This window comes from Hippopotamus amphibius, chromosome 4, assembly GCF_030028045.1.
Source record: "Hippopotamus amphibius kiboko isolate mHipAmp2 chromosome 4, mHipAmp2.hap2, whole genome shotgun sequence".
NCBI classification, from domain to species: domain Eukaryota; kingdom Metazoa; phylum Chordata; class Mammalia; order Artiodactyla; family Hippopotamidae; genus Hippopotamus; species Hippopotamus amphibius.
This window is the reverse complement of record NC_080189.1, coordinates 77168478-77193947: the sequence shown is the minus strand read 5'-3', so window position 1 is coordinate 77193947 and position 25470 is coordinate 77168478. Positions and strand designations below refer to the sequence as shown.

Here is a 25470-nt window from a genome sequence, read left to right as displayed (position 1 = left end):
TGCCTGCTGGATTGGAAATGTGACCCTCTGATTGGAAAACACACCTTCACAGACTGGTATCTGCTTAGGCAAAAAGTTAGAGGGATGTACTGCAAAAGAGTTATTTCCAAGCAGAGGCTGTGAGTGACTTGGGTTTTGTTTATTTACTTAATATTTTTACAGCTTTCTGGAGGTAGAATTAACATACTACCCATTGCACACACGTGAGCTGTGGAATCAAGCAGCCTGTACAGGGAGGTTCTGGTCCTCCTCACCCAGTTTCATTATGGGTAACTACAGTATGATACCCAAACTAGGAAGTGGGCATCGGAGCACCGTGTGTGTGTGTGTGTGTGTATGTAGTTCTGTGCCATTTCATCATGTGGTAGATTAGTGTAACTATCTGCACACTGTGATACACAACCTCCATCACCACTGAGGGCTCTCCCTGCTCGTGGTCACACCTCCTCCCTCCTGGCAGCCATCCTTAACCCTGGATCCCACTAATCTGTTCTCCATCTCTCTAACTGTCACTTGAGAAGGTTGTATAAATGGAATCACACAGTGTGCGAGCCTTTGAACTTGGTGTTTTTTATGCTCAGCTCTGCTTGCGTCTTTCCAGGTTGTTGTTGGGATCAATAGCTCCTTCCTTCCCGTGGCTGGCTGGTATGCGGGCTGGGGTGGACCATCTTTGTTTAACCTGTTGAAGGACATTTTGGTCATTTCCAATTTTGACTATTACAAATAAAACTACTATAAACATTCAGGTACAGATTTTGATGTAGACATAAATTTTCATTTTTTTGGATCAATGCCCAGGTGTGCCATTGATGGGTTATGTTTTTTTGTTTTTTAAGAAACGGCCAAACTGTTTTCCAGAATGACTGCACCATTTCACATTCCCATCAGCTTTTTTGTTTTTCCAATATTACTGTTATAATAAGTGTGCAGTGATAATCTCCTTGTGATTTTACCTTGTTTTTCCCTGATGGCTGATGATGCCAGACATCTTTTCAAGTGCCTATTTTCTATCCATGTGTTTTTTTGGCCGCACCATCCAGCTTGCAGGATCTCAGTTCCCCGATGAAAGCCCAGAATCCTAACCATGAGGCCACCAGGCAACTCCTCATATGTTCTCTTCTTTGGTGAAATGCTCCTTGTGTCTGTTGTCTGCTTGCTTGCTTTCTCCCTCTCTTCCTCCTTCCCTTCCTCTCTCCCTCCCTCCCTTCTTTCCTTCCTTCCTTCCTTTTCTTTCAATCTCTTTTTGGCTGCGTTGGGTCTTCACTGCTGCACACAGGCTTTCTCTAGTTGTGACGAGCAGGGCTACTCTTTGTTGCGGTGTGAGGGCTTCTCAGTGAGGTGGCTTCTTTTGCTGGTGGAGCACGGGCTCTAGGCGTGCGGGCTTTAGCAGTTGTGGCTCACGGGCTCAGTAGCTGTGGCTTGTGGGCTCTAGGCTTACTAGTTGCAACATGTGGGCTCAGTAGTTGTGGCATGTAGGCTTCAGTAGTTGTGGCGCGTGGACTTCAGTAATTGTGGTGCACGGGCTTAGTTGCTCCATGGTATGTGGGATCTTCCCAGACCAGGGTTTGAACCCGTGTCCCCTGCATTGGCAGGCGGATTCTTAACCACTGCACCACCAGGGAAGTCCCATATTGTCTGCTTTTCTAATTGGATTTTATATTTTCATGTTTTGTGGTTAAATCTATGATCCATTTTGAGTTAATTCTTTTTATTAAGTGTGAGGCTTGAGTCAAGATTCATTTTTTTGCTAATGGATCTCCAGTGGCTTCAGCACCATTTGTTGAAAAGCTGTGCTTCTTCCTTTGAATTGCTTTTGCACTTTTGTCAAAAATCAGTTGACCATACTTGTGTGAGGCTATTTCTGGGCTGTCTATTCTGTTCCATTGATCTATGTGTCTGCCCCCCTGCCAGCACCATGTTGTCTTGGTTGATATAGTTATATACAGTGAGTCTTAAAATCAGTAGAGTGATTCCTTTCACTTTATTCTTTTTAAGAAAAATGAGCTATTCTAATCCCTTTGCTATTCCAATGTAATGTTTAGAATAGGATTGTCTACCTACAAAAAGAAGTCCTGCTAGGATTTGACAGGAATCATTTTAAACGTGTATTTCAACGTGGGGGGAATCGACATCTTCACTATGTAGAGTTTTCTGTTCCACGAGCATGATATGTCTGTCCATTTGTTGAGATCTTTGATTTCTTCCATTGGCATTGCATAGTTTTCAGCATACAAGCTTTGTACGTTTTGTTAGATTTACACCTAGTGTTTCGTTTTCTCGGTGATTATAAACGGTACACTATTTTATTTTTGGTCTTCACGTGCTCATAGGTAGTATAAAGAAATATGATTGACTTTTTTGTGATTATCTTGTATCCTGTGACCTTGTGGAATGCATTTATTTGTTCTAGGATGTTTTTTCTCCTGTTGGGATTTTCTATGTAGACTATCGTGTCCTCTGCAGATAGTGACCGTTTCATTTCTTTCTTTCCGATCTATTTGCCTTCTGGTTCCCTCTCTTGCCTTATTGTGCCGGTTGGGGGCGCTGTACTGAGTAGGAGGGTGAGGCGGACATCTCTGCATTTCTGCAGATTGTAGAGGGAAAGCATTCCATCTTTTACCAGCGGGTGTGATGTTAGATGTAGGTATTGTATAGATGTGCTTCATCAAGTTGGGGAAGTTCCCCTCCATTCCCAGTTTTCTGATCATTTTTATCCTGAGTGGATATTGAAGTTTGTCAAAGGATTTTTCTGTGTCAGTTGACTTGACCATGAGGTTTTCCATGTGGTGGTTAATATGGTGTCAATATGATGGATTGCATGGTTGTTCAAATATTAATAAATAGCCTCACATGTCTAGAAAAGGTCATGGTGTAGGCCTATATTTATATATTGCTGAATCCTTTTTGCTAAGGATTTTTACATCAATATTTATGACCTCAAAAGTGGTTTTCCTTTTTTTAATACTGTCTTAGTCTGGTTTTGGTATCAGGATAATGCTGACTTTATAAAGTGAGTTAGGAAGTGTTGACTTCCATTTTCTGGAAGAGATTGTATAGAATTGGTGTTAATTCTTATTTAAATGTTTGGTAGAATTCATGATGAAACCATCTCAAGCCTGGAGATTACTTTTTCATGAATTTTAAAATTATGAATTAAATTTCTTTAGCCATTGTAGGGCTTTTCCAATTATCTTTCCTGTTGGGTGAGTTGTGATAGATTGTGTGTTTCAAGGAGTAGGTAATTGATCTAAGTTGTCAAAGTTATATGTGAACTATTGTTCACAGTATTTCCTTAATATCCTCTTGATGTCTACATGGTCTGTAGTAAAATTATATTTCTTCCCTGAATTTGTCAGTATATTTCTCTCTTTTTCTTTGTCATGCCTGCTAGAGATCTGTTGATTTTATTGGTATTTTCAAAGGACAGTTCCACTGCTCTGTGCTGGGCAGTGGCCACTGCACGTTCATGGGGTCCTGTACCCTCCACACGGTGCTACCGCACAGGTGCCAGGTAACCTCACCTACAGACAAGGGGACCCCCAACACCAAGGATGGGAGAACTCACCTGGGATCCCACCGCCAGCAGGTGGTTGAGCCATGATTACACCTCGGATCCCCAAACCAGGCCCCCCAGACTCTGCAGTGGGTGAGGACCCAGGAGAAGGGAGCGTAAGAGCTCTTTTCTTCAGTAAGTGGAGAAATTGACACTATCCCGTCGTTTCTTTCTGTAATGGGCAGCGGAGGGCGTTGAGAACAGCCTCCGAGAAACTCAGAAACCGCTCGTCTTTCTCTACGAACGTTGTCCACACCAACCCCGGGACGCGTGTCAACAGATACATCGGCCGCCTCCTGGAAGCCCGCCAGATGGAGCTGGAGATGGCAGACCTGAACTTCTTCACCCTGAAGTACAAGCAGGCTGAGCGAGAGAGAAAGGTGAGTGCTGGGGGGCTGGGGAGGTGGCTGGGAGTGAACGTGGGTAGCCCTTCTCACTGCGGTGGTTCTAGGCATCCGTGATGCCCTTGGGAAGACCTTGGTGTCTCTGGGCAGCTGGGCTGCTGACGGTCAACTTCTGTGTCTTCTAGTACCACCAGATTCAGGACGAGTATTTCACCAGCGCCGTCGTTCTGGCCCTCATCCTGGCCGCCTTATTTGGCCTTGTCTACCTTCTAATAATCCCGCAGTAAGTGCTGCTTTGGGTCCGTCAGTTAGAGGAGAAGGTCACCAGGAGTCCTTTTTTTTCAAGTTCAGGTTCAACTTGCGAGGCCACTCTCCCGTGGTGCCCCAGCCTTTGGGGATGGCCTGAGCCGCACACCAGTTCTCCATTTACTGGAGGAACTAGCTGAGCACGCCTGGTGGCAAATGTGTGGGACTGCTCACTCTCAGTTTTTAATGTGAAATGTGCTTAACTCTCAGACACCGTGTATTTTCAGTGTCTCTGTCCGCATCACATGCGCCAGTGACTTGATGACAGCGTCTGGAGGAAACAAACAGGGCATCCAGTAGGCATCCTGGTGTCTAGGTGCTTGTCATTTTCAGAAACATTAAAATGAGGAAAAGTAGGCTCTGGAAAGGAACAGAAACGTATTAACTTTAATATTCTTTAATCATAATAAGTCAAAGTGAGTTTGACAGTTTTTGTTTTCCGGCAGGAAAGACCCCAGAAAATCTCCACTTTTCTTCCAGACATACTTTCTTAATAAACCTCCTGAGTAGAGCAATTCTCTTGTCAGTTTCCAGAAAACACATGGAAGCCACCCCCCACCCCAAGACACTGTGGACACACAGTAGCCACCTGGATGGCCCTATCTGGGCGTCCAGCTTTTTCTAGAAAACCCTTCCCAGATGAAGCCCAATAAGAGGGCAGTGCCCAGCAGCCGAGTCTATGCAACCCTAGCCCTTCCTACACAAGGAAAGCATCTCCCAGGCACTCCCAGGACTAGAGAGACCCTGGGGCCCTCCCCTAGGAGAGGACCAGCATGAGCAAGTTCCTAGAGACCACTGCTTCTTCCTGGGGGCCAGGGACTGGGTGGGGCAGGGGAGGAAGGGTGGGTTCCCAGGCATCACTTGGGCACACCTTGCTTGGCCCAGCCTGCAGGGGCCATGTGTTTTCTCTCCTAGGAGTGTGGCCGTCCTGCTCCTGCTGGTGTTCTGCATCTGCTTCCTGGTGGCCTGTGTCCTGTACCTACACATCACCCGAGTCCAGGTATATGTGTGCGTGTGTGTCCTGTACCCGCACGTTACCTGGTCCAGGTACCCGTGTATGTATGTCTTGTACCTGCACGCCACCTGGGCAGGTAGGTGCATGGCCTCTGCCTGCCCCCTTGGCAGGACAGGTGGGGAGGTGGAGGCAGTTCATCTGCTCGCCTTCCTGGCAGGTGAAAAGAGTTGTTCATGTAGCAGGAGCTCATTAAGCCTGTCATGTGCTGGGCGCTGTTTTGAGTTCCGGGAGGGTGCCCGGGAGGGTGGGTAGTTGATGGTGACTGAATAAATGAACACAAGGTGTGACGCTGTTCTTTGCGGATGCAGAGTCCTGTGGTTTGCTGTGTGTTCCTGTCCTCAGCTGGGGCATCCGCACTCTCCAGGATGCTTTCCTGGCTTTGGAGCTCGTGGGCCTGTGTCGCCCGTTGCTCCTGGGAGAGGGCTCTGTCCTGGTCCCGCACACCTTTCTCACATCCATTTTCAAATGTCCTCTGTTCCCACTAGACTCCCATTGTCACGTCTGACAGACCCAGGGTCATTTTTGCACAGTTGTTGGAAACAGCTACTTCTTGAGAAGATTGACTCTAGCTTTATTTATTTAAATTCTTTGTTATTCATAGGTAACTTCTTGAGTTAAGAAAAATGCTGTTTATTCAAACCATATTCCCAGCTCTTTGATTTCACAGGTGGAGTGGTGTCTGGTTCGGTAAACTGAAATTTTCCACTTCAAATAAGATTGTTTTATTCACCTAATTTCAAGTGAAAGCATGGCAAGTGGATGCTAATTTCTAAGCATGTCTCATTCTTCCCCACTGTTGGGAACCTGGGTGCCTGATGGACAAACAGTCCTCCTGGCAGAGGTGGCCCTGGCTCCACCAGCCCCTTTCCTTGCCCTCCCCCATGGGCCTGAGCATTTTTTCTGTGTGTGTGATTTCGACCCAGCGCTGCCGTGGGTTCTCTCAGGGTGATGGTCAGGAAGCAGCGCGTGGTCCTGGGAGCAGGCAGCCGCAGGTCACCTGGCCAGCGGGCGCCCGTTCAGGGGCCAGCCCACACCACTCGCACACTCCCCTCCGCAGGCCCTGCGCTGGGCTCTGAGTCCACCACGGGGCTTGCTCAGAAGACTATGGGCCAGGAGATGGGAGGGGCCAGATGGCAGGCTCTGGCTGGGGAGGGTGGAACAGGCAGCGGGGCAGGGTCGTCCCACAGAGGCCGGCACGTGCCGAGATGGGGAGACGCGAGTGCGGTGCACGCAGGTGGGATGGTCCATTGCATCTGGGCATCCCTGAGAAAGCCTGGGAGTCAACCAGGCAGAGTGCCTTCCTCTGTGACATAGACGTGACCACAGCCAGGGCATCTGGCTGGTGTGGCAACTCTGATACCATCTGGGACCTTTCACCTACCCAGTTGGCTCCCCCATCGCTGGGGGCTGCCAACGCTAAGGCCTCAGTGTATCCATCCGTGAAGAGGATGGGGATCAGAGCTGATATTCATGACATACTGGGAGCAGGGCCTGGCACACAATAGGCTCAACTGAACATTCTTAAAACAAGAGGAGAAGCTGGTGAGGCAAAGGCCTGGGATCAATCTTGTCGGTTCTGGAGGCCATGAGGCCGGGACCCTGAGGACGAGCTCTGTGGGGCTGTGGGTGGAGGGTGGAGGAGTTGGCGGCTGGAGTCCCTGGTGAGGACTGGCCCGATGGGATGTGAGGACCCAGCTGAGGCTGGGCCGCCGGCTGAGTGCGTTCCTGCAGCATTACTTGCCGTGGATGGGACCCCGTGGGGGCAGGCTGGCCCGTCTGGGTGGGAGGAAGGGTGGTCAGGAGGGGCTGCAGAGGTGCACCCTGCAGCTTGGAGTGCGGTGGGCTCTCCGGCTCCAGGCCTAGGGCTCTCTGGTTCCCAGGGTTGTGCGATGTGGCCTGGAGGGTGGCCCGTGTGTGCCTTGGACAGGCCCCCCTTGTCCTTCCCGCCCAGGCGTGGTGCGGATGGTCATATCTCAGTCTTGTTTTTCCATCCACTGTCCCAGTTACCCCTTCGTGGTCCCCTGAGCAAAGGCAGAGGGGACCGCTCAGGGGGTGGGGGTCCTGCCTTCGACGTCTTCCCTTCCCTGCTGCTCTGGCAGGGCTGGCCTCCCGGTGGGGACGAGTGCCCCCCGCCACCTGCCCGGTCCACCCTAGGCCCCACGAGCCGCCTGCAAGGGGGTGGGGTGACGTCAGGGAGGACGTTTGCAGCAGTGATGAGGTTTGTGCTTAAACTGGACGTCCTTGATGAATGCACAGCAATTGGGAAGTTCGAAAACCTGTAGATTTTCCCTCCTTGGGGAGGGAGAGGGAGCCTCAGCAGAGGACAGCAACCCTCTGGGGACGAATTTGAGGGTTTCATTAGCCCCTGTAAGTGCTCCACTGTCCCTGCCTGCTTCCCACCCAGTCCTGGTCCCCGTGACCCATCATTTTCTACCTCAGCCCCAGGGGCTCCCGCAGTGCGTCTGTCTGAGTTCATTTATTTAGCATATGGAAAGTCATAGCTTTTAAACTTCAAATTGCAACTTCCTGGGGGACTGTGAAATAGTTTTTTGTTGTTGTTTTGTTTTTTGTATTTTTTGTGAGGTGTGAGCAAAAGGAACGGAACAGGAATGAATGAAAACGTCATCCTGCATCAGTCCTAGTCAGGGTTTCCAAGAAGTTCGTTTCAGTTTTGGTCCCTGTGCACTGTAGTGTAGAAACGTGGTTCTTAATTTGACAGCTGGTCAGAAGCCTCTGAAGCGCCCGCTCTCCCCTCCAGGGGAGCACATGGTCCCTGGACCCAGGCTACACTGGCCCTGTGCTTCTCCTGGCTCTTAACACACATCGGGCAGAGACGAAGCCAGGATCGTGGTGGGAGGGCTGAGTGGAGAAGGCTGTGCTTGTGTAGTTGTTGAATTTGCATAGGTCGTTTAGTCTCTGCAGCCACACGACTCAGGCACAGTGGGGTCATCGACAGAGTGTCACCTGCATTGAGACTGACCATCCACAGTGCCAGGCGGTCACCCCTCCTCCCGCTGGCCACCTGGTGTGTCTGCTGTTTCCTCCGTGTGTCGTGCCCTGGTCACAGCACACTCCACGGCTTCTCTTCTCTGCAGAGCACAGGGTCTTGCTCTGCACCCCCTTGCCTCGTGGCCTTGTCACACTGTTGGGGGCCTTTGTGAAGTCTGGCTCTGGCTGTGAATACCCCTGTGGCTGTGGGGTCCCAGGCGCTCAGCCTGGCCATTGCTGCTGAGTCGCTTTCTGAGACAGTGACAGCGTGCTTTGAGGATGTTCCAACAACAGACAACCCACTGGGCCGTCTGTGGTTTGACTAATTGTGGGTCACATTCTGGGGGAAGTTTCCATTGTTCATGTCAGATCAGCTACCTTTATCCTGTATTATCACAAACTATTTTTCATGCTGTTTTTTGTCTGTGGAGATACTGTCTGTATATTTGTTTTTTGGCTCAAGAACTGATAAGTTGACCCAAATTAACTGTAAAAAAGGAGGCCATCAGTCTTGAACAGACAGCCCTTCTTATCTTGCATGTGATCCTGCCCCTCTAGTTGCTTCCAGCAAACAAGCCCCGAGTCCACGTGGGTCCTTGTGATCGTCATTATTTATTTCCAGAAAGGTATTTTAACTCTTGTGTATTTAATCAAACACATTTGTAAGACTGGGCATTTAGCATGGAGTGGAGAGGGTCTCAGTACCCCAAGGCTGGCAGTCACAGCTTCTCACCACTGTGCAATCCAGGGGCGGCCTTACACAATGCTATTTTGCAGGTAACAGAATAGCCAGCTCACATGGTCTTAAATGATAAAGGGACGTTACTGGCCCTCATATTCAGAAATTCCAGAGGGAGAGAGGGAGAAAGGGAGGGAGGGAGGGGAGGAGGGGAGGAGGGGAGGAGGGTGGGCCCAGAGCTGGTTTCATCCAGTGACTCCACTCTGCTACCCGAGACCAGTTTCCCTCTGGGTCTTCTCACCGCCCCTGTGGGCCGGCTCAGCGCAAGGCTGCCCTTCCTCGGGGTGGCCCAGAGGCATCAGTGGCCCAGCTGTAGGTCCACGTCCACCCACCAGGCCCGAGTGGGGACACACCATGGGCAGGGTTTGCCCGGCCTTGGCCAGTGGCCCTCCACTCATCACCTCCCAAGAGACTTTTGTCCTGTTTCCGCCTCTCCTGCAGCACCAGGGGCCAGGCCCCCTTCCCAGTGGTGCCCTGGGGGCTCCTGAAGCCCACCTGGCCAGAAGGAGCATCTCCAGGGTCTGCTGAGTGAAAGTGAGCGGCTTGAGCTCCATCGGGCTGGGGGCGCGAGTCCCCGGCGCATCCGGGGTTTTGCCCAGGGCTCCGTGGGAGAGAAGACCAGAGGGGAGGGACACAGGTTACTAAGACAGCGGGGCCTGGCACCACTGCTAAATAGCTCTTCTTTCGGAGGAGCTCAAAGGAGACGTGTGTTTCAAGGAAAATACAACAGTATTGGAGCCTAGAACTGGGACTGAGATCCATACTCACCACTGTGTGAGCTGGAGCAGCCCATTGTGTCCTGGGCTGTAGAGTGAGTGAGTCTGGGATGCATTTCCCCACCTGGACAAGCAGGGTCGCTAATGATCCTGACTTCATGGTGGAGAGGATTAGAGGGACAACCATGCAGGTGGCCCTGGGCTTCCCGGCCGGTCGGTCTATAATTTCCTTGTGGTCTCTATGTTTGTTTTTGTTTCTAATTTCAGAAGTGTGAGTCTGAAGAAGAACTTCTTTTATCCGTGAAATCATTTGTTGAATATTGCAAAATGTGTTTAAATAGACTTAAAACTTGACAAAAATTTTATAAAGCCCATGTAAAGAAAATGCTAAAACTTAGTTAAAGCTTATAAAAGAAGACACAAATAAATGGAAAGGCTTACCATTTCTGAGATAGGAAGATGCAATATTATGACAACCTCAAGTTAATCTAGTCAGTGATTTTCAGTGCCAGTCAGTGTCATAGCATCTTTTTAATTGAAACGCTACAGTTTTCGTTTTTTCAGTTTTGGCAACTTTTTCACCTGGGAGATTCATTATATGAAAACAGCCAAGAAATGTGTGTGGAGGATGAATCGTGGGTGAGAATCTAGCTGTGTTCAGATGGCTCCGGACATTCTGTATTGGGACTTATTTACTGTGGACATGATCCACCTTGTGATAAGAGGCAGTTATTAAAATAGTATTTGGCTGCTCAGTGTTTTCCAGGGTGCCTGACGATTCAGATCCGCACCGTCTTGTGTATCTTCATCGTGGTCTTAATCTACTCCGTGGCCCAAGGCTGTGTGGTGAGCATCTCTGCCGGTCGCAGGGCTGGGCATGGCAGGAGCCGAGAGGTGCAAGGATGTGGGAGCCTCTGCGGGGGCCACCCTGGAGGGCCTGGCCCTGGAGTGGGGAGAGAAACAAGGGGGTGCTCACAGACCAGTCTGGGGGTACCCAAGGAAGCGGGGGGAAAGGGGACATCACCCGGTGGAGGAAGTGTGATCTCTTCCTGGTAACAGAGACCCTGCCCTTCGTAGTGTGCAGGGGATGAAGCCGGGGCAGAGAAAGAGGAAGGAGATGGTGGGGGTTGGAACAGGATGGAGTTGGGTGGTTTGGGAGGATGGTAGGGGTCTCGTGCCCCCCAGCCCAGGCCCTGGGGCTTCTGCTCCTTCTCGGGTAGCAAGGAGCCTTGAAAGGCCATGAGTAGGCAGGAGTGTCTGAGGCCCGGCTGGTGGCACTTGGGGAGTGGGTGGGAGTGGGAGGCCATAGCGGGCTGGGAAGAGGGCTGGCACGTGTCCTGAGTGGCGCCCTGCCCACACTCCTGGTCCCTCCATCCCCCTCCAGGTGGGCTGCCTGCCTTGGGCCTGGAGCTCCAGTCCCAATGGGTCCCTGGTGGTCCTGTCGTCCGGGGGCCAGGACCCCGTGCTGCCTGCCCTGCCCTGCGAGTCTGCGCCCCACGCCCTGCTGTGCGGCCTCGTGGGCACCCTCCCTCTGGCCATATTCCTGCGGGTCTCCTCCTTGCCAAAAATGATCCTGCTTGCTGTGCTCACCGCCTCCTACATCCTGGTCCTGGAGCTCAGTGGGTACACAAAGGCCGTGGGGTAGGTACACTGCTCCCGCCAGAGCCGATGCAACGGTGGGGTGTTGCCAGTGTCCACGCATGGGGCCCTGTGTTCCGATTTGCTAAATAGAAGCTCGTTGGTGCCAGGGCTTCTCCCTTTCTTCTCCTAGGCCCACATTGCAGCCAGTCCTCGGGTTTCCCCATGGACGTGACGCTCAGCCTGGGTCCATCCCGGGCGCTCCTGGGGGTGTTGTCTCTGAGGGGCCCCTGGGGACGGGTCTCGCGTTCTGGGTACTGACGTGGGTTTCCTTCCTTCTCTTCCCCGAGGGGCGCCGGTGTCTCGGGCTGCAGCTTTGAGCCAATCATGGCCATCCTGCTGTTCTCGTGCACGCTGGCCCTGCACGCCCGGCAGGTGGACGTCAAGCTGCGGCTGGACTACCTGTGGGCCGCACAGGCAAGAGGAGCCCCTCTGCTTCCTTGGGGGGGTGGTCAGGGAGCCCTTTGGGAGGGGTGTCAGGTGGGGATTCCCGGCAGGATGCCATCAGCACTGGGGGTGGTGCTGTCGGGGTGGAGGAAGCTGTGCTGGGGCCGAGGAGCAGGAAGGCAGGAGGGGGGCAATCTGGCCGAACGCTGTGTGACCGTCAGAGTTTGGCTGCTTTGCCAGCAGTGAGCAGAGACATCTGGCAGAGAGGGGACGGTGCACAGGGGCTCAGCCTCCGCTGGCTGGACATGACAGCAGGTCTCATCGGGGTCCTGGGAAACTCTTGACGATGCCGAATCTTGCACGGCCTACTCCAGATTTAGGACTGTGGTTGGGGGCCAGGAACTGATGTTTTTTATGTGCACGCTGACATGAGAGGCCTGAGGGAGATGGAAGAATAGCAGACCTGTGCGCTGTCCTGGGCCCAGAGCCCCGATGTCAGGCGACGACCCCCAGAGTTCATCCTGCTCGCCTGCCTGGGAGCCAGAGCACAGGCTTGTAGGGCATACCCAGGGCCACTTCTGGGCCCAGGCCAGGTCACGCGTGGTGTGGTGTATCTCTGAGCCCCCTCATCACCTGTTCCTTGTCCCCTTGTCACCCACTCTGTCTGCTTGTCACCTGCTCCATGTTCCCTTTTCACCTGCTTCTCTTGATTCCATGTCCTCTTATCACCTGCTCTGTGTCCCCTTGTCACCCGCTCTGTGTCCCTGGCTCTGGGAACTGAGGCCTTCTGGCTTTCTGGTCCAGGGTTCAAACTCCATCAGTGCAACCTGCACGCTTCTTGGCTCTGGACAAATTGCTTCTCCTTGGTTTTCTCATCTAAAAATGGGGAGGCGGGTGAGCAGTAGAACAGAGGCTGCAGAAGAGGCTTCTCACTTGGACACACGAAGAAGCATCCTCTGGCTGTCTTGAGGGAGTTCCTTGTGTTCAGTCCTCTCAGCAGCCTTGCCCAGGAGGTGGGACTACACGTGGGGATCAGGCATGGGTGTAACATGCCCAAGGCCAGGACTGGAATGACTGGGGGGTCCCAGCAGGTCCTAGGTGGGTGGGAGCATTCTCATACCAGGGACCCCATGTGCAGCCAGGGGCCCAGCCCATAGCCGTGTGGCTCTGAGCCAGGTGGCTGGGTGCACTGCACTCTCCCTGCAGCGGGACAGGCTCAGACACGCCTGCTGGGGGGCCCGGGCTCCTCCTGTGCTGCCTGCCCTCATCCTTGCTTCAGGAAGGTGGATGATGCTTGTCCGTGTCCTGCAGTGGAATAGGCAGTAGGTGGGTGGGCAGTGACCGAGGCCCTGGTCAATTGAGTCGGGTGGGTGGGGGATGGCCGGGAGTTAGGTGGTCTTCATCCTGAATCCCACAATTCCACTTAAGGTCCCTGGTCCGCAGTAAAATGGGAGGTGAGGACCCTGATCCCATGTGGGAGTGTGTTTGTTGAGTTCTGCAGAGACACAGCCAGTCAGATATAGAGAGATCGAAGAGGTTTATTCCAGGGATTGGCCTGTGAGGTTACGGAGGCCGAGAAGTCCCACCATCTGCCATGAGAGAACAGAAGTGCTGGGGTGTATGTAGTCCAGTCTGAGTCCAAAGGTCAGAAACCAGGAGCGCTGATGTCCGGGGAAGAGGGATGGACACCCCAGCTCAGGCTGAGAGTGCAGTCGTCCCTCGTCTGCCTTTCCTTCTGCTGAGGCCCCAGTGAATTGGATGCCACCCACCCACATTGGAGTGGGCGACCTCTTCCTACAGTCCAGCCACTGAGAACTAACCTCTCCTTCAGACACACCCAGAAGGGATGCTCACCAGCCCTCTGGGCGCCCCATGGCCAGTCAACTTGACGCATACCATTAGCCATTGCAGCGAGGTGTAATGACAACTCTCCTCCCAGTGGGCTTGGCTGGGGGCCTGGCGCACAGTAGGGGCAGACCCCGTGAGAAGTGGGAGTGGTCTCAGGCATGTCTGGGCAGTGGAGAGAGGGCATGGTTCTGACCAATGAGGTCAAGAGAGCTGGTGGCACTTGGACCATCGGGAAGGTGAGACAGGGGTAGGACAACCTCAGGCTGGTGCAGTGCCCAGGGCACCACAGTAGAGGGTCCCCATCCTAGACCACAGTGGAAGGGGTCCCCAGAACCTGGGACAAGGCGGGCCACCAGATAAGATTCACAACCTTTGGCCAAGGGACACGGCCAGCCCGCAGTGACCGCGCTGGGAGGCACCCGGCCGTGCTCTCCTCCCTCCGTCCCAGCCCCTGCTGGTGCTCCCACCAGCCAAGGCCAACCAGAAGCCGGCAGCGAGGGGGCCTGTAGGTAGAGTCCTCCAGGTGGGCCAGGGTCAGCGCAGATGCCAGGGGAAGAGACCAGCACACACCGTTCCTGGGAAGACGATCTGGCCACTGCAGTTTGCCAAAGCCGTGCCAGGTAACAGAGGCCAGCCTCTCTGTGGTGGGCTGTGCTGCTGAACTTGGTCTTGTCCTACTCTGGCTGACTGTCCAGGGTGACCAGGCTGGCTAGTCCCCGAGATGTGTCTACCCTGCTGTCAGTTGGCCCCTCTGGTTTAAGATCTTTCAGTTATGAGTAGCTAGAGAAAAACTGACTTAGGATGAGCTGGGAAGAGCTGGACTGGCCTGGGGGTGTGGGAGACAGGGTTTCCCATTTGTTGACTAGGTGCCCACTCTGTATCTCCTGCTCAGACAGTGGAATTGGCATTGGTGTCCCTTTAAATGTTAAGTCCAGTGGTTGACCCTGTTCTAGGGTCCCCCACCAGCAATACCCCTTGCATACCCGGCCCCACGGTAAAGAGAGCTTTCCAGGGAGGTTGCTGCAAGAGAGAACCTCTGTGTGGTGGGGGAAGGGTTGCCTACGTGGCACACACTGACATATTTTTCTAAGGATGAGTAACAAGAAACGCCTGGCTTTCCTGTAAACACAGCAAAACAAGGAAATTTCTAGACTTTGCCCGTTTGCCCTCTGGATATTTAAGCATGTCATGCAGGCATCAGAGTGCCTCAAACTGTTGCAAAATTGCCAGACCAAAGACTCGGTGGGTTAATTATTTATTGAGACCCTGCTGGTTCTATAAACCTGAATAAACAGATGGGCTTTTCCTTCCTGATGGCTTCCTCAGCCTCTTAATCTGTAGCTATTGGAAGGCTCTTGCTCCAGTGATTTTTTTTTTTAACTCTAGATAATCATGATGACACATAATTTTGATTATCATAAAACAATGAATGCCTATTCCAACAGTAATTCCCGTTTGTGTAACTGCTGTTCTCAGCACTCAGAGTGGGCGGGCTCAGACGTGAAGTTCCTGGTGGTTGGGCTGAGCTGAGGCCTGCTGCATCTCCTCCTCCGGTCACCTCCCTTGCCAAGCCTCCTTTCTCCACACATGTGACAGCGACATGGTCCTTGGGGTTGTAGGAAGTTCATGCCACACGGTCCATGACCCTGATTTCACATCCAAAATGCCATGCGTGTTGTCCATCCTGTTCTCCATTCTGGCTCCTGGTGTCACCTCTGGGACACGGGGTGAGAGCATCTCTACAAACATCCCTCACTGGGGGGACAGTGTTCCGGGTCTGTCACGGCTGTGTTCTGCAGCACAGTGCCAGGGAAATGCCCACAGAAACAAACATTGGTACTGAATCTTGGGCCCCCCGTCCAGGAATGTCCCCCACTCAAGGGAAACCAGACCTTTCACCCTATTGGGAAGTGCATGCGCAGCCTGGGGTGGTCATCTCTCTGCACCTGCACACCTGGTGTCCTGCCTGGCTCCATTCAGCAGATGGTTGTTGAGCACCTGGTCTACACCAGGCCCTGTGTGGGGACACCCATGTGGGGTATCACCCTGCCTTGAGTGCCCAGAGGTTGTTAAAGAAGTAAATGTGTCAGTCCCAGATGATTCCAGAACAGTGACAGAAGTGCCACTGTAAAACAGTCCACAGCCTGACCTAGCCTCCGAGTCGGTAACATCAGCCTCTAAAGAGAACACCTGATGGAGTCTTGGAGATTTTGGAGGAGTTAGCCAGGGAGAGGTTCTGTCGCTATTGGATGGTGTCTTATAAATATCAGTTAAGTCAGGTTGGCTGATAGTGTTCTTCAGGTCTTCTGTATCCTTACTGATTTTCTCTCTAGTCATTCTATCAAATTTTGAGAGAATGGTGTTGGAATCTCCAGCTACAGCTGTGGATAGAACTTCTTGCAGTTCTATAAATTGTTGTTTTGTGTATTTTGATGATCTGTTATTAGGTGCATAAATGTTTAGGATTATGTCCTCTTGATAAATTGAAACCTTTGCCCTTCTCATTAAAAAAAAAAAGAAAGACCCTCTTATATACTCTTGGGCTAAAATTAAAAAAACCCTCTAAATACATAGCTTTTAAAAAGACCTTCCTTTTCCCTGGTAATATGCTTGGCTCTGCAGTCTGCTTTGATATTAATATAGGTAATCCAGCTTTCTTGTTATATCTTTTTCCATCATTTTACTTTTAATCTAATTCCTGAATCTCTGCCTTTTAATTGAGCTGTTCACACTATTTACAATTAATGTGATTATTGATGTGGTTGGATTTTAGTCTTTTACCTTTAATCTTCCATGATGCTGTTTCCTATTTGTCCCATCTGTTCTTTGTTTTTATTTTCCTCTTTTTCTGCCTATTTTAGGTTAATTAAATATTTTTATTATTCTACTTGATCTTTTTCTTACTAGCTCTAAATCTTTGCTATATTATTTTAATGGATACATATCATAGTCTGTCTTCAACTGGTATTATTCTACCTCACATAATGTATAAGAACCTTAACAACCTTTGTACATTGGTTTCTTCCATCTTAGGGATTGTGCCATTGACATCACCATAGCTTTTATTTGTACATATATTATAAGCCCCCAAATATGTTATTATTTCCATCATAAACATTAAAGTCTACTTTAAAGGTATGTTATAATGAGAAAGAGTATTTTTTTTATGCACATAGTTGTGATTTCTGGTGCTTTTCATTCCTCTCTGCAGATCCAGGCTTCTGTCTGGTGTTATCTTCTTTCTGCCTGAAGGACCTGCTTTAATGTTTCTTGCAAGTCCGTTGGTGATGAATTCTTTCAGCTCTTGTGTGTCTGAAAAACTCTTCATTTTGCCTTCATGGTTGAAAGATACTTTTGCTGACTATAGGATTCTGAGTTGATGATCTTTTTTTATTTTCAGGAGGGTAAAGAGGTTGTTCCACCATCTTTTATCTGGCATTGCTTTTAACGATGTCTGCTGTCATCTTTATCTCTTTTCTCTGACCCCACTGCTCCTCACGTTTCACCCTCTTGAAAGTGGGGTGGGGGCTCCTCTGGACACCTATGTCCATTGTGGCCTGACCAGCCTGGTCCACCCTGAATCTCCACACTTGTCCCCTCTGCAGGGCAGATGCTCTCTGTGGAGACAGGCACCATCACTGATCACCTGCCCAGCTGATGCATGTCAATGCAGATGTCTCGCAGAGGGCCTTGCCCTCAAATGAAACAATTTTAAAAGGGAGGCAACGAGGAATGATTCAGTCCTAGAGTTAGAGATGAAGTTCTTCTCACCTGGGGGCTGATGACTCTCTGTCTCTGCTGCTCTGTGTGCTTTGGAAAAGTCCTTTCCCTCTCTGTGCTTTCCCAAGAGGAGGTGGTTCTCAAAGCCTGGGTGCCTCAAAGAGGGGTGTGCACCCCAGAAGGCAAGTGAGACAGCACAATGGGGTTTTGGAAGAAGACATCATGATGGTTAGTTTATGTGTCAACTTGGCTGGATGACAAGGTGCCTAGTTATTTGGCCAAGTGTTATTCTGGGCATGTCTGGGAGGATATTTCTAGATAAGATTAGCATTTGAATCTGGACTCAGTGGAACAGATTCCCCCTCCTAATGTGGGTGGGCCTCATCCAATCCATTGTGGGAGGCCTGAATAGAACAGAAAGGTGGAGGAAGAGAGAATTGGGGCCCCTCCCACCTAACTGCACGACCTGGGACATCATCTCCGCCCGCAGTGCCCCTGGTTCTCAGGCCTTCAGGAGTTACACCACCAGGTCTCTTGGGCCTCCAGCTTGTAGACGGCAGAGGGTGGGACTTCTCAGCATGTGTAGTCATGTGAGCCACTGCCTCATCATAAATCTCTTTCTATATGTCTCTATCGGCCCTGTTGGTTCTGTTTCTCTGGGGAACACTGTAACAACATCAGAAAGTCTGTTTATAGCGAGCAAATCTGAAAATTAAGAAACGCTCTTTCCTCATTGAAGAATAAGCTGGCTGGGGAGATCTGACTCTGGCCAGAAGTCACTTCTAGGACAGAGGCATCCCTGCCCAGGCAGAGTGAGGCTGGTGCCACCCTCATTTAATTGTTCATTTTTAAGTGAGCTGTCCTTGACTCCAGCCGCTGGGTCGGGGTGGGCTGGTTTGGCTGGTTCGCAGCACCTTGTAGGGGTCACGGCTAGAGTCACAGGCACAACACTCATGGGTCATCTGCATCAGCATAGCAGGAAGTTGTCAGGTTGTACTATTTTTTGTTTTGCTCTGTTCTGTTTACCAAAAGACAGTGTTCCCGGGCTGGGAGTCCTTCTGAGATGCCATGTAATTGTGTGTAAGATGTGCCCCGGTAAATAATTTCTGAAAGGTAAGTTTCCATAAACTGTCCCTTAGCGTCAGAGGTCAGGTTTTTGACACATGAGAAGGGAAATGCTTTTTTTTTAATTTTGTCTTTTAATTTTTAATTTCTTATTGAAGTATAGTTGCTTTACAATGTTGTGTTAGTTTCAGGTTTACAGCAAAGTGATTCAGTTATAATACACACACGTGTATGTATATATATGTATATATATTCTTTTTCAGATTCTTCTCTCTTGTAGGTTATTACAAAATATTGAGTAGAGTTCCCTGTGCTATACAGTAGGTCCTTGTTGGTTATCTATTTTATATATAGTAGTGTGTGTATATTAATCCCAAACTCCTAATTTATCCCTCCTCCCCTTCCCCTTTAATAAGTAAGGAAACTATGCCATAGAGAGAACATTTTGAAAATGGATGTTGGATGTGTCTGTCGTGTGATTTTGTTGACGGGAATAGTGCACGTCACCCAGAGCCCTTTCTTACCAATAACTTCCTGGCTGGTTGGAAAGTCTTATAAAAGGAGAACTTTAGTGGATTTTCATCTTATTTGTGAAAAATATAATAATCCAGCTTTTTCTGCTTAGTTTGTAAGAAGATAGACATTTATCAGTCAAATTTCAACAAAAACCTTTGCATCCTTGGGTGGGTTAAAAAATAGTTGATTATTTAGAAAGAGAGCTAATCTGACAGGCCATAAATCTAAGTTAATTTATAAGTTGCAAATAAATCGAAATAAACTGAACTTAGAATGGAAGCTTTTCAACACACAAAGAGATCAACAAAAATGTTTTAAAAAAGTTGAAATATATTCATTTACACTACATTCATTAAAATACAATAATATTTTGGAGAAAGCAAATTTTTTCGTGCCGGTAATAAGTTTTTCAAAACCTGTTATTTAAAAAATGTTATTTACTTTTTTTTTTTTTTTTTTTTTTTTATTTTTTTGGGGGTACACCAGGTTCAATCAACTGTTTTTATACACATATCCCCATATTCCTTCCCTTCCTTGACGCCCCCCCCTCGAGTCCCCCCCACCCTCCCTGCCCCAGTCCTCTAAGGCATCTTCCATCCTCGAGTTGGACTCCCTTTGTTATACAACAACTTCCCACTGACTATTTTACAGTTGGTAGTATATATATGTCTGTGCTACTCTCTCGCTTCTTCTCAGTTTCCCCTTCACCCCCCGCCCCCTCCCATACCTCGAGTTCTCCAGTCCATTCTCTGTATCTGCTTCCTTGTTCTTGTCCCTGAGTTCATCAGTACCATTTTTAGATTCCGTATTTGTGAGTTAGCATACAATATTTGTCCTTCTCTTTCTGACTTACTTCACTATGTATGACAGATTGTAGTTCTATCCACCTCATTACATATAGCTCCATCTCATCCCTTTTTATAGCTGAGTAATATTCCATTGTATATATATGCCACATCTTCTGTATCCATTCATTTGTTGATGGGCATTTAGGTTGCTTCCATGTCCTGGCTATTGTAAAGAGTGCTGCAATAAACATGATGGTACAAGTTTCTTTTGGGATTATGGTTTTCTTTGGGTATAATGTTATTTACTTTATCTCATCTTTCAAAAAACTTTCTTTTGTGTGTCAGTGCACACGTATTAACAGGAAATTAATTGGGTCTTAGGAGAGGTTCCCAGTTCCCATGTGAGGCTTTTCTTCCCCACACGGCTGTGTCTGCTGATACCAATCTCAGACCCCGTCCACAGCTGCGTCCCCATCTGCAGGGCCCGCACTCATCTGAGCTGGATCCTGTGGCTCCTGGGCACCTTCTCCTTTCCTTACCTGCAGCCTTTCTACCCGCTTTAAGGAACAGGATGACACCAATTGTACATCAGCTTCCTTGATAACTAACGGCTCCGTGGACTACACATCTTGTTTTCCTAGAAAACACCCTGGAGGAGGCCCGGGGTTCCTGGTTGGGCCCTCTCCTCCTGGAGGCTGTGTCCTGAGGCCTCCTCACGTCCACCTTTGGGGATCTCACGTGCTTACTCTTTTTTTTTTTAATTAATTAATTTATTTATTGGCTGCGTTGGATCTTTGTTGCTGCACGTGGGCTTTCTCTAGTTGAGGCGAGCGGGGGCTACTCTTTCTTGCGGTTCATGGGCTTCTTACTGTGGTGGATTCTCTTGCTGTGGAGCACGGGTTCTAGGCGCCCAGGCTTCAATAGTTGTGGCTCACAGGCTCTAGCGTGCAGGCTTAGAAGTTGTGGTACACGGGCTTAGTTGCTCTGTGGCATATGGGATCTTCCTGGACCAGGGATCGAACCCGTGTCCCCTGCATTGGCAGGCAGATTCTTAACCACTGCACCACCAGGGAAGTCCCGTCACATGCTCACTCTTAACTGGTGGAATCACAGCATGAAATCCAGCATGTAGCTGACCACCTCAACTGTTGTTGTAATAACAACACCAAAAATAGGTGGCCCTCTTCAAGGCTTATGAGGTAGCATGTGCCCTCCTAACCCCGTGATAAGTAGGGATGGTGCCTCTATGAATGGGTATTTTATGGGTATTTATACCATTTTATGACAAAGTAATTGGAGCTCGGTACCCAGCCACTTGAACCAGGCTGTGCTGGCTGGCCTCCACAGTGCGGGTTTTGATGGCAGGGCCGCAGGCCATCCCCACACGGCATCACTGTGACATTGTCACTGCATTCAAGAGCTTGTTGGCCCCGTCATGCTGGTGCAACTTTAGGAATGTCCTCTTAGCTGAGCTCCTTTCCCGGCTCAGGCCAGGTGCTATATGTGGAAGTCGGTGACAGTGACCAATGGTGATCCCGGTGGCTTCCCTTTCTGATGGCTGGCACCTGGCTTCAGGCTGCCCTCGAAACTTTGCCAGCATCGCCTCTTGAGCCCTCACAGTGGCCAGTGAGTGGGGCCGTCGCCGCTGGTTGCATTAGTCTCTCAAGGCCCTGGAGCTAAGAGGCCAGCCAGCTGGGACGCGGGCTGCATCTGCCGTCTGCTCTGCCGCGTCCCCCTGGTTGGACCTGCTGGCTTCCACCCTCTGTTCCAGGCAGTCAGCGCCTGGCTGAGCCCCTTTGGCACTGGGCCTGCCCGCTCCACGGTTCCACAGCTTTCAGCCTGTCTCAGTGCCCACAGAGATGTGAGTCCTGCTGGAGGCGGAGAGATTCTAGAGAACATAGGCGTTTAGGGAGGGTCTGCCGCCTGGCTTTGGGCATTCCGCGTGAGCCCAGCAGTGCACTGGAGGCACACTGGAAGCTGCCGGCGGCCAGAGTGCCCTGGGAGTGGGCCTGTGCCCCGCAAAGGGCTGCTTCGGGCCTCCGGTCCCCAGAATGTGGCTGGGGGTAGACCCGGGAAGTGGGAGCTAGGCCTCTCATTGTCTGTCCTTTGAAAGTTCCAGCTGATCCGGGTGGTGATGAGTCCAGAATTTCATGGCTCCTCTGGGCCCCTAACGTTGATCTAGTCACTGCCTGGGGGAGGGGGTGGGAGGTAGTGTGGAGATGAGCCTGGGGTAGACCTTCGGCACACTTGGTGTTTAGCTTGGATGATTAGAAAGAAGCATGTATTAAAGCCATAATGATTCAGAACTCTCATTAAAAGAGGGTAAGGCAGATGTTATTCAGGAGCATTGCATTGGGTGTAGGGACCACTGCAGTGGGGGAGAGAGATGAGGCTCAACCCCAAATACACCGTGGGCAAGTGGGGGGGTATAGCCAAGGAGCAGGGTGGGGGGACGGTTGGAAAATTACCAAAGGAGACATCGGGGTGAAGGGGGGTTCTGGCTGAACTGACCTACCTAACAGGATTCATGCTTAGAGGAGGGCAAGGTGATCCGACATCACCTGGGCAGAGTTGGAGATGAGGAACCCGATCCAATATCTGGGGTGATCGGATGTCAAGGATGGGGTGTCTGGTTAACCGACTAAGCAGAGTTCTTGCTAAAACTGGACAATGCAGAGATGAACGTGGATGCTCCAATATCAGGGCCCAGTGGGGCAGAGGGTTCAGAGCCTGGTCCAGGAGAGAGTCTTATCACGTGGTGGTTGTCGAGTGAGCAGGGAAGCACGAATGCCGGGGCGAGTGACTAACAGAAGACCCCTCCCTCCCCAGGCAGAGGAAGAGCGGGACGACATGGAGAGGGTGAAGCTGGACAACAAGAGGATTCTCTTCAACCTCCTGCCGGCCCACGTCGCCCAGCACTTCCTCATGTCCAACCCCCGCAACATGGTGAGCACCGAGGTGGAGCGGCCCCCCTGCCCACCCCCAAGGGCTGGGCCATGTGAGGCTCCTGGGATGTGGGGGTGAGAGGTGCCCAGAATTAGCATGTCTTCCCCTTTGATCCTGAGAGAGCGCATAGCACCCACTGTCCCCACAAGGAAGGAAAGTAGGCTTCGGCAAACCTCACCGGAGCTTGGTTGGAAAGTGCTATTTCAAGGCCTGCACATCCCCGGTGGCCCCCTGCTGGCTGAGTCCCGCTGCACACCCTCAGACACTGCCTGGCCTGCCCGCAGGGTGGTGGTTCACTCTTTTCTCTGTGCTTATCGCTGTCTGGGCTGGTCAGAACATCCTAATAGCCACGACCTGCTGCAGTAAAGCTCTGGAACCACCCAGACAGCACAGAGCAGGGCTTACAAAAGCTGACTCAAAAAAAAAAAAAAGAGGCTCAGGCTGGGTTTTTAGGTCCTAAAGGCACAAATGCCCAGGCTCAGCTTGACTAGCTTTGGCCTGAGATAGCCCCGGGGCTCATTTTTTCATCCTGCTGGGCCTGGGTGCGTCCAGGGCCATTCATTTCCCCAGAACAGCACGTCCTTCCCTGGTGCCTCCTGCTCCCCTTGCAGGGGGCTCTTCACCCACCTGTGAGCTGAATGACCACACATCATCCTAGATCCTCCAAGCCCCCTGCTCGTGTGGCATGGGGTCCCAGTGTGTCCTGGCAGCCACGCCTCAGGACTGGTCCATGGGGCCTGCCCCAGCATCAGCCCTGAATGCTTCTCTGGCTGCCTCTTCGGTGCTTGACCCAACCTTTGCCCCCCAGGACCTGTACTACCAGTCGTACTCGCAGGTTGGGGTCATGTTCGCCTCCATCCCCAACTTCAACGACTTCTACATTGAGCTGGACGGCAATAACATGGGGGTGGAGTGTCTGCGTCTCCTGAATGAGATCATCGCTGACTTTGACGAGGTAAGGACCGCCCCACAGTCCTGACCCCCTGGGGCCTGGGGCATCCTGGTGCCCCTCCTCCAACGGAGTCCTGAATTGTGTCCACCAATGTAGCATGTGCTCTGCTGACCGCGTGGGGAGGGAGCACATACATTTTGTCTCCGTGGGAATCCCAACCGACCGTGACAGTTGAGGAAGGGGCTTGGCCTCAGGATGGAGAGGGTTGATGCTGGCACCCGGCCTTGTGAATGCCGGGCTCAGGTGGCGACCTCGCCTGCAGGATGGGCAGGCAGGCATCTCTGCACCCCCCACAGCTTGGCCTCCTCTCTGTGCAAGTCCTGCTTCTCTCTGCCTCCTGGGTGGTTGTGAGCTCAGCTGCTGCAGGATGGGACTGCGTTCTGCATGGTCCCTCCTTGGCACCTCTTTTAAATGCCTCTGCTGGAGGCCCTGAGGCCTGCATTTCTCAGTTCAGCCCCAGAACTTGTCTCGTGCCCACATGAAGAAGACACATTGCTCTCTAGAATGTGCCTGAGATTGCTCCCGGCGGCCGTACACTGCCGTGACTTGTCTAAGATGTTATGTAACGTTTAACAGTCTTGTGTTTCAAACAAAGCTCATGGAAAAAGACTTTTACAAGGACCTGGAGAAGATTAAGACCATCGGGAGCACCTACATGGCTGCTGTGGGGCTGGCGCCCACAGCCGGGACCAAGGTGAGTGTGGGCTGACATGTGTGCCCTGCTCAGGGACTGGGTCCCGGCTCTGCCCCCAGCTGCCTGGGGACTGTGGACAGACTCCCTGCTGTGGGCCTCAGTTTGCCCTCTGCATTGGATTAGGGCAGCAGCCAGCAGTCTGTCTTGTCAGTGGCCAGTTCTCTACAATCACAACCTTCTGTGGAAAGTCAACACGGGAGGCCAGGCACAGGAACTTCCTCCAGCTCTGCCCCCTCCCCACCACTCTGGCCCCATCCTGGCAGCCTGGCACCATTGAGTGTTCCCCTTTCCCAATTCAGGGTTGTAAATAAAGTCCTCAGGTTGCCCCTATAAAAAATGCAGAAAAAGAGAAGATGTAAAAAAAAAAAGTGCCATGAATAGAAAGCAGGTATACATATGGTAGATGCTAATCTAACTATATCAGTAATCACATTAAATGTGAATGGTCTAAATACATCAATTTAAAAACAGAAACTGGGACTTCCCTGGTGGTGTAGTAGTTAAGAATCTGCCTGCTAATGCAGGGAACATGGGTTTGATCCCTTGTTGGGGAAGATCCCACATGCCACAGAGCAACTAAGCCCATGTGCCACAGCTACTGAGCCCACGTGCTGCAACTACTGAAGCCCGAGAGCCTAGAGCCCATGCTCCACAGCAAGAGAAGCCACCGCACGGAGAAGCCATCACACCACAACGAAGAGTAGCCCCCACTTGCTGCAACTAGAGAAAGGCCGCACGCAGAAATAAAGACCCAATGCAGCCAATAAATAAATAAATAAATTTATTAAAAAAAACCCCAACAACCCAGAAACTAACAGAGTGGCTAAAAAACAAGACCCAGCTAGGTTTTCTGCAAGAAACACACTTTAAATATAAAGTCACAGATACATCAAAAATAAAAGGATGTAGAAAGACATACCATGCTAGCACTGTTAAAAAGCTCAAGTAGCTATCTTAATTTCAGATAAACCAAATTTGAGATCAAGGAAAGTTATCAGGGATGAAGAGGTACATTACAAAGTGATAAAGGAGTTAATTCTTCAAGAATATATAATCTTTGATGTTTATGCACTTAACAGCAAGAGGCAAAAACTGATGGAACTGCAAGGAGAAATAGATGAATCCACTATTATAATTGGAGATGTCAGTACCCCGCTGTCAGTAATTGGCAGATCCAGTTGGCTGGAAATCTGTAAAGGGAGCTTAACTGCACAGCATCATCAATCACCTGGATGTAATTGACATCTATAGACTA

At 50.7% G+C, this 25470-nt stretch overlaps 1 protein-coding gene across 1 annotated transcript in view; it reads left to right on the top strand.

The window, feature by feature from the left end:
- ADCY1 (adenylate cyclase 1) overlaps positions 1 to 25470 on the top strand; it is a 117838-nt gene that overhangs the window by 81079 nt on the left and 11289 nt on the right. The window contains exons 9-17 of the mRNA XM_057732897.1: positions 3739 to 3933; positions 4083 to 4180; positions 5119 to 5203; positions 10418 to 10507; positions 11046 to 11302; positions 11590 to 11716; positions 22453 to 22569; positions 23378 to 23524; positions 24117 to 24215. Of these exons, the coding sequence (XP_057588880.1) occupies positions 3739 to 3933; positions 4083 to 4180; positions 5119 to 5203; positions 10418 to 10507; positions 11046 to 11302; positions 11590 to 11716; positions 22453 to 22569; positions 23378 to 23524; positions 24117 to 24215 (1215 nt within the window). The remainder of the gene's footprint in view (positions 1 to 3738; positions 3934 to 4082; positions 4181 to 5118; positions 5204 to 10417; positions 10508 to 11045; positions 11303 to 11589; positions 11717 to 22452; positions 22570 to 23377; positions 23525 to 24116; positions 24216 to 25470) is intronic.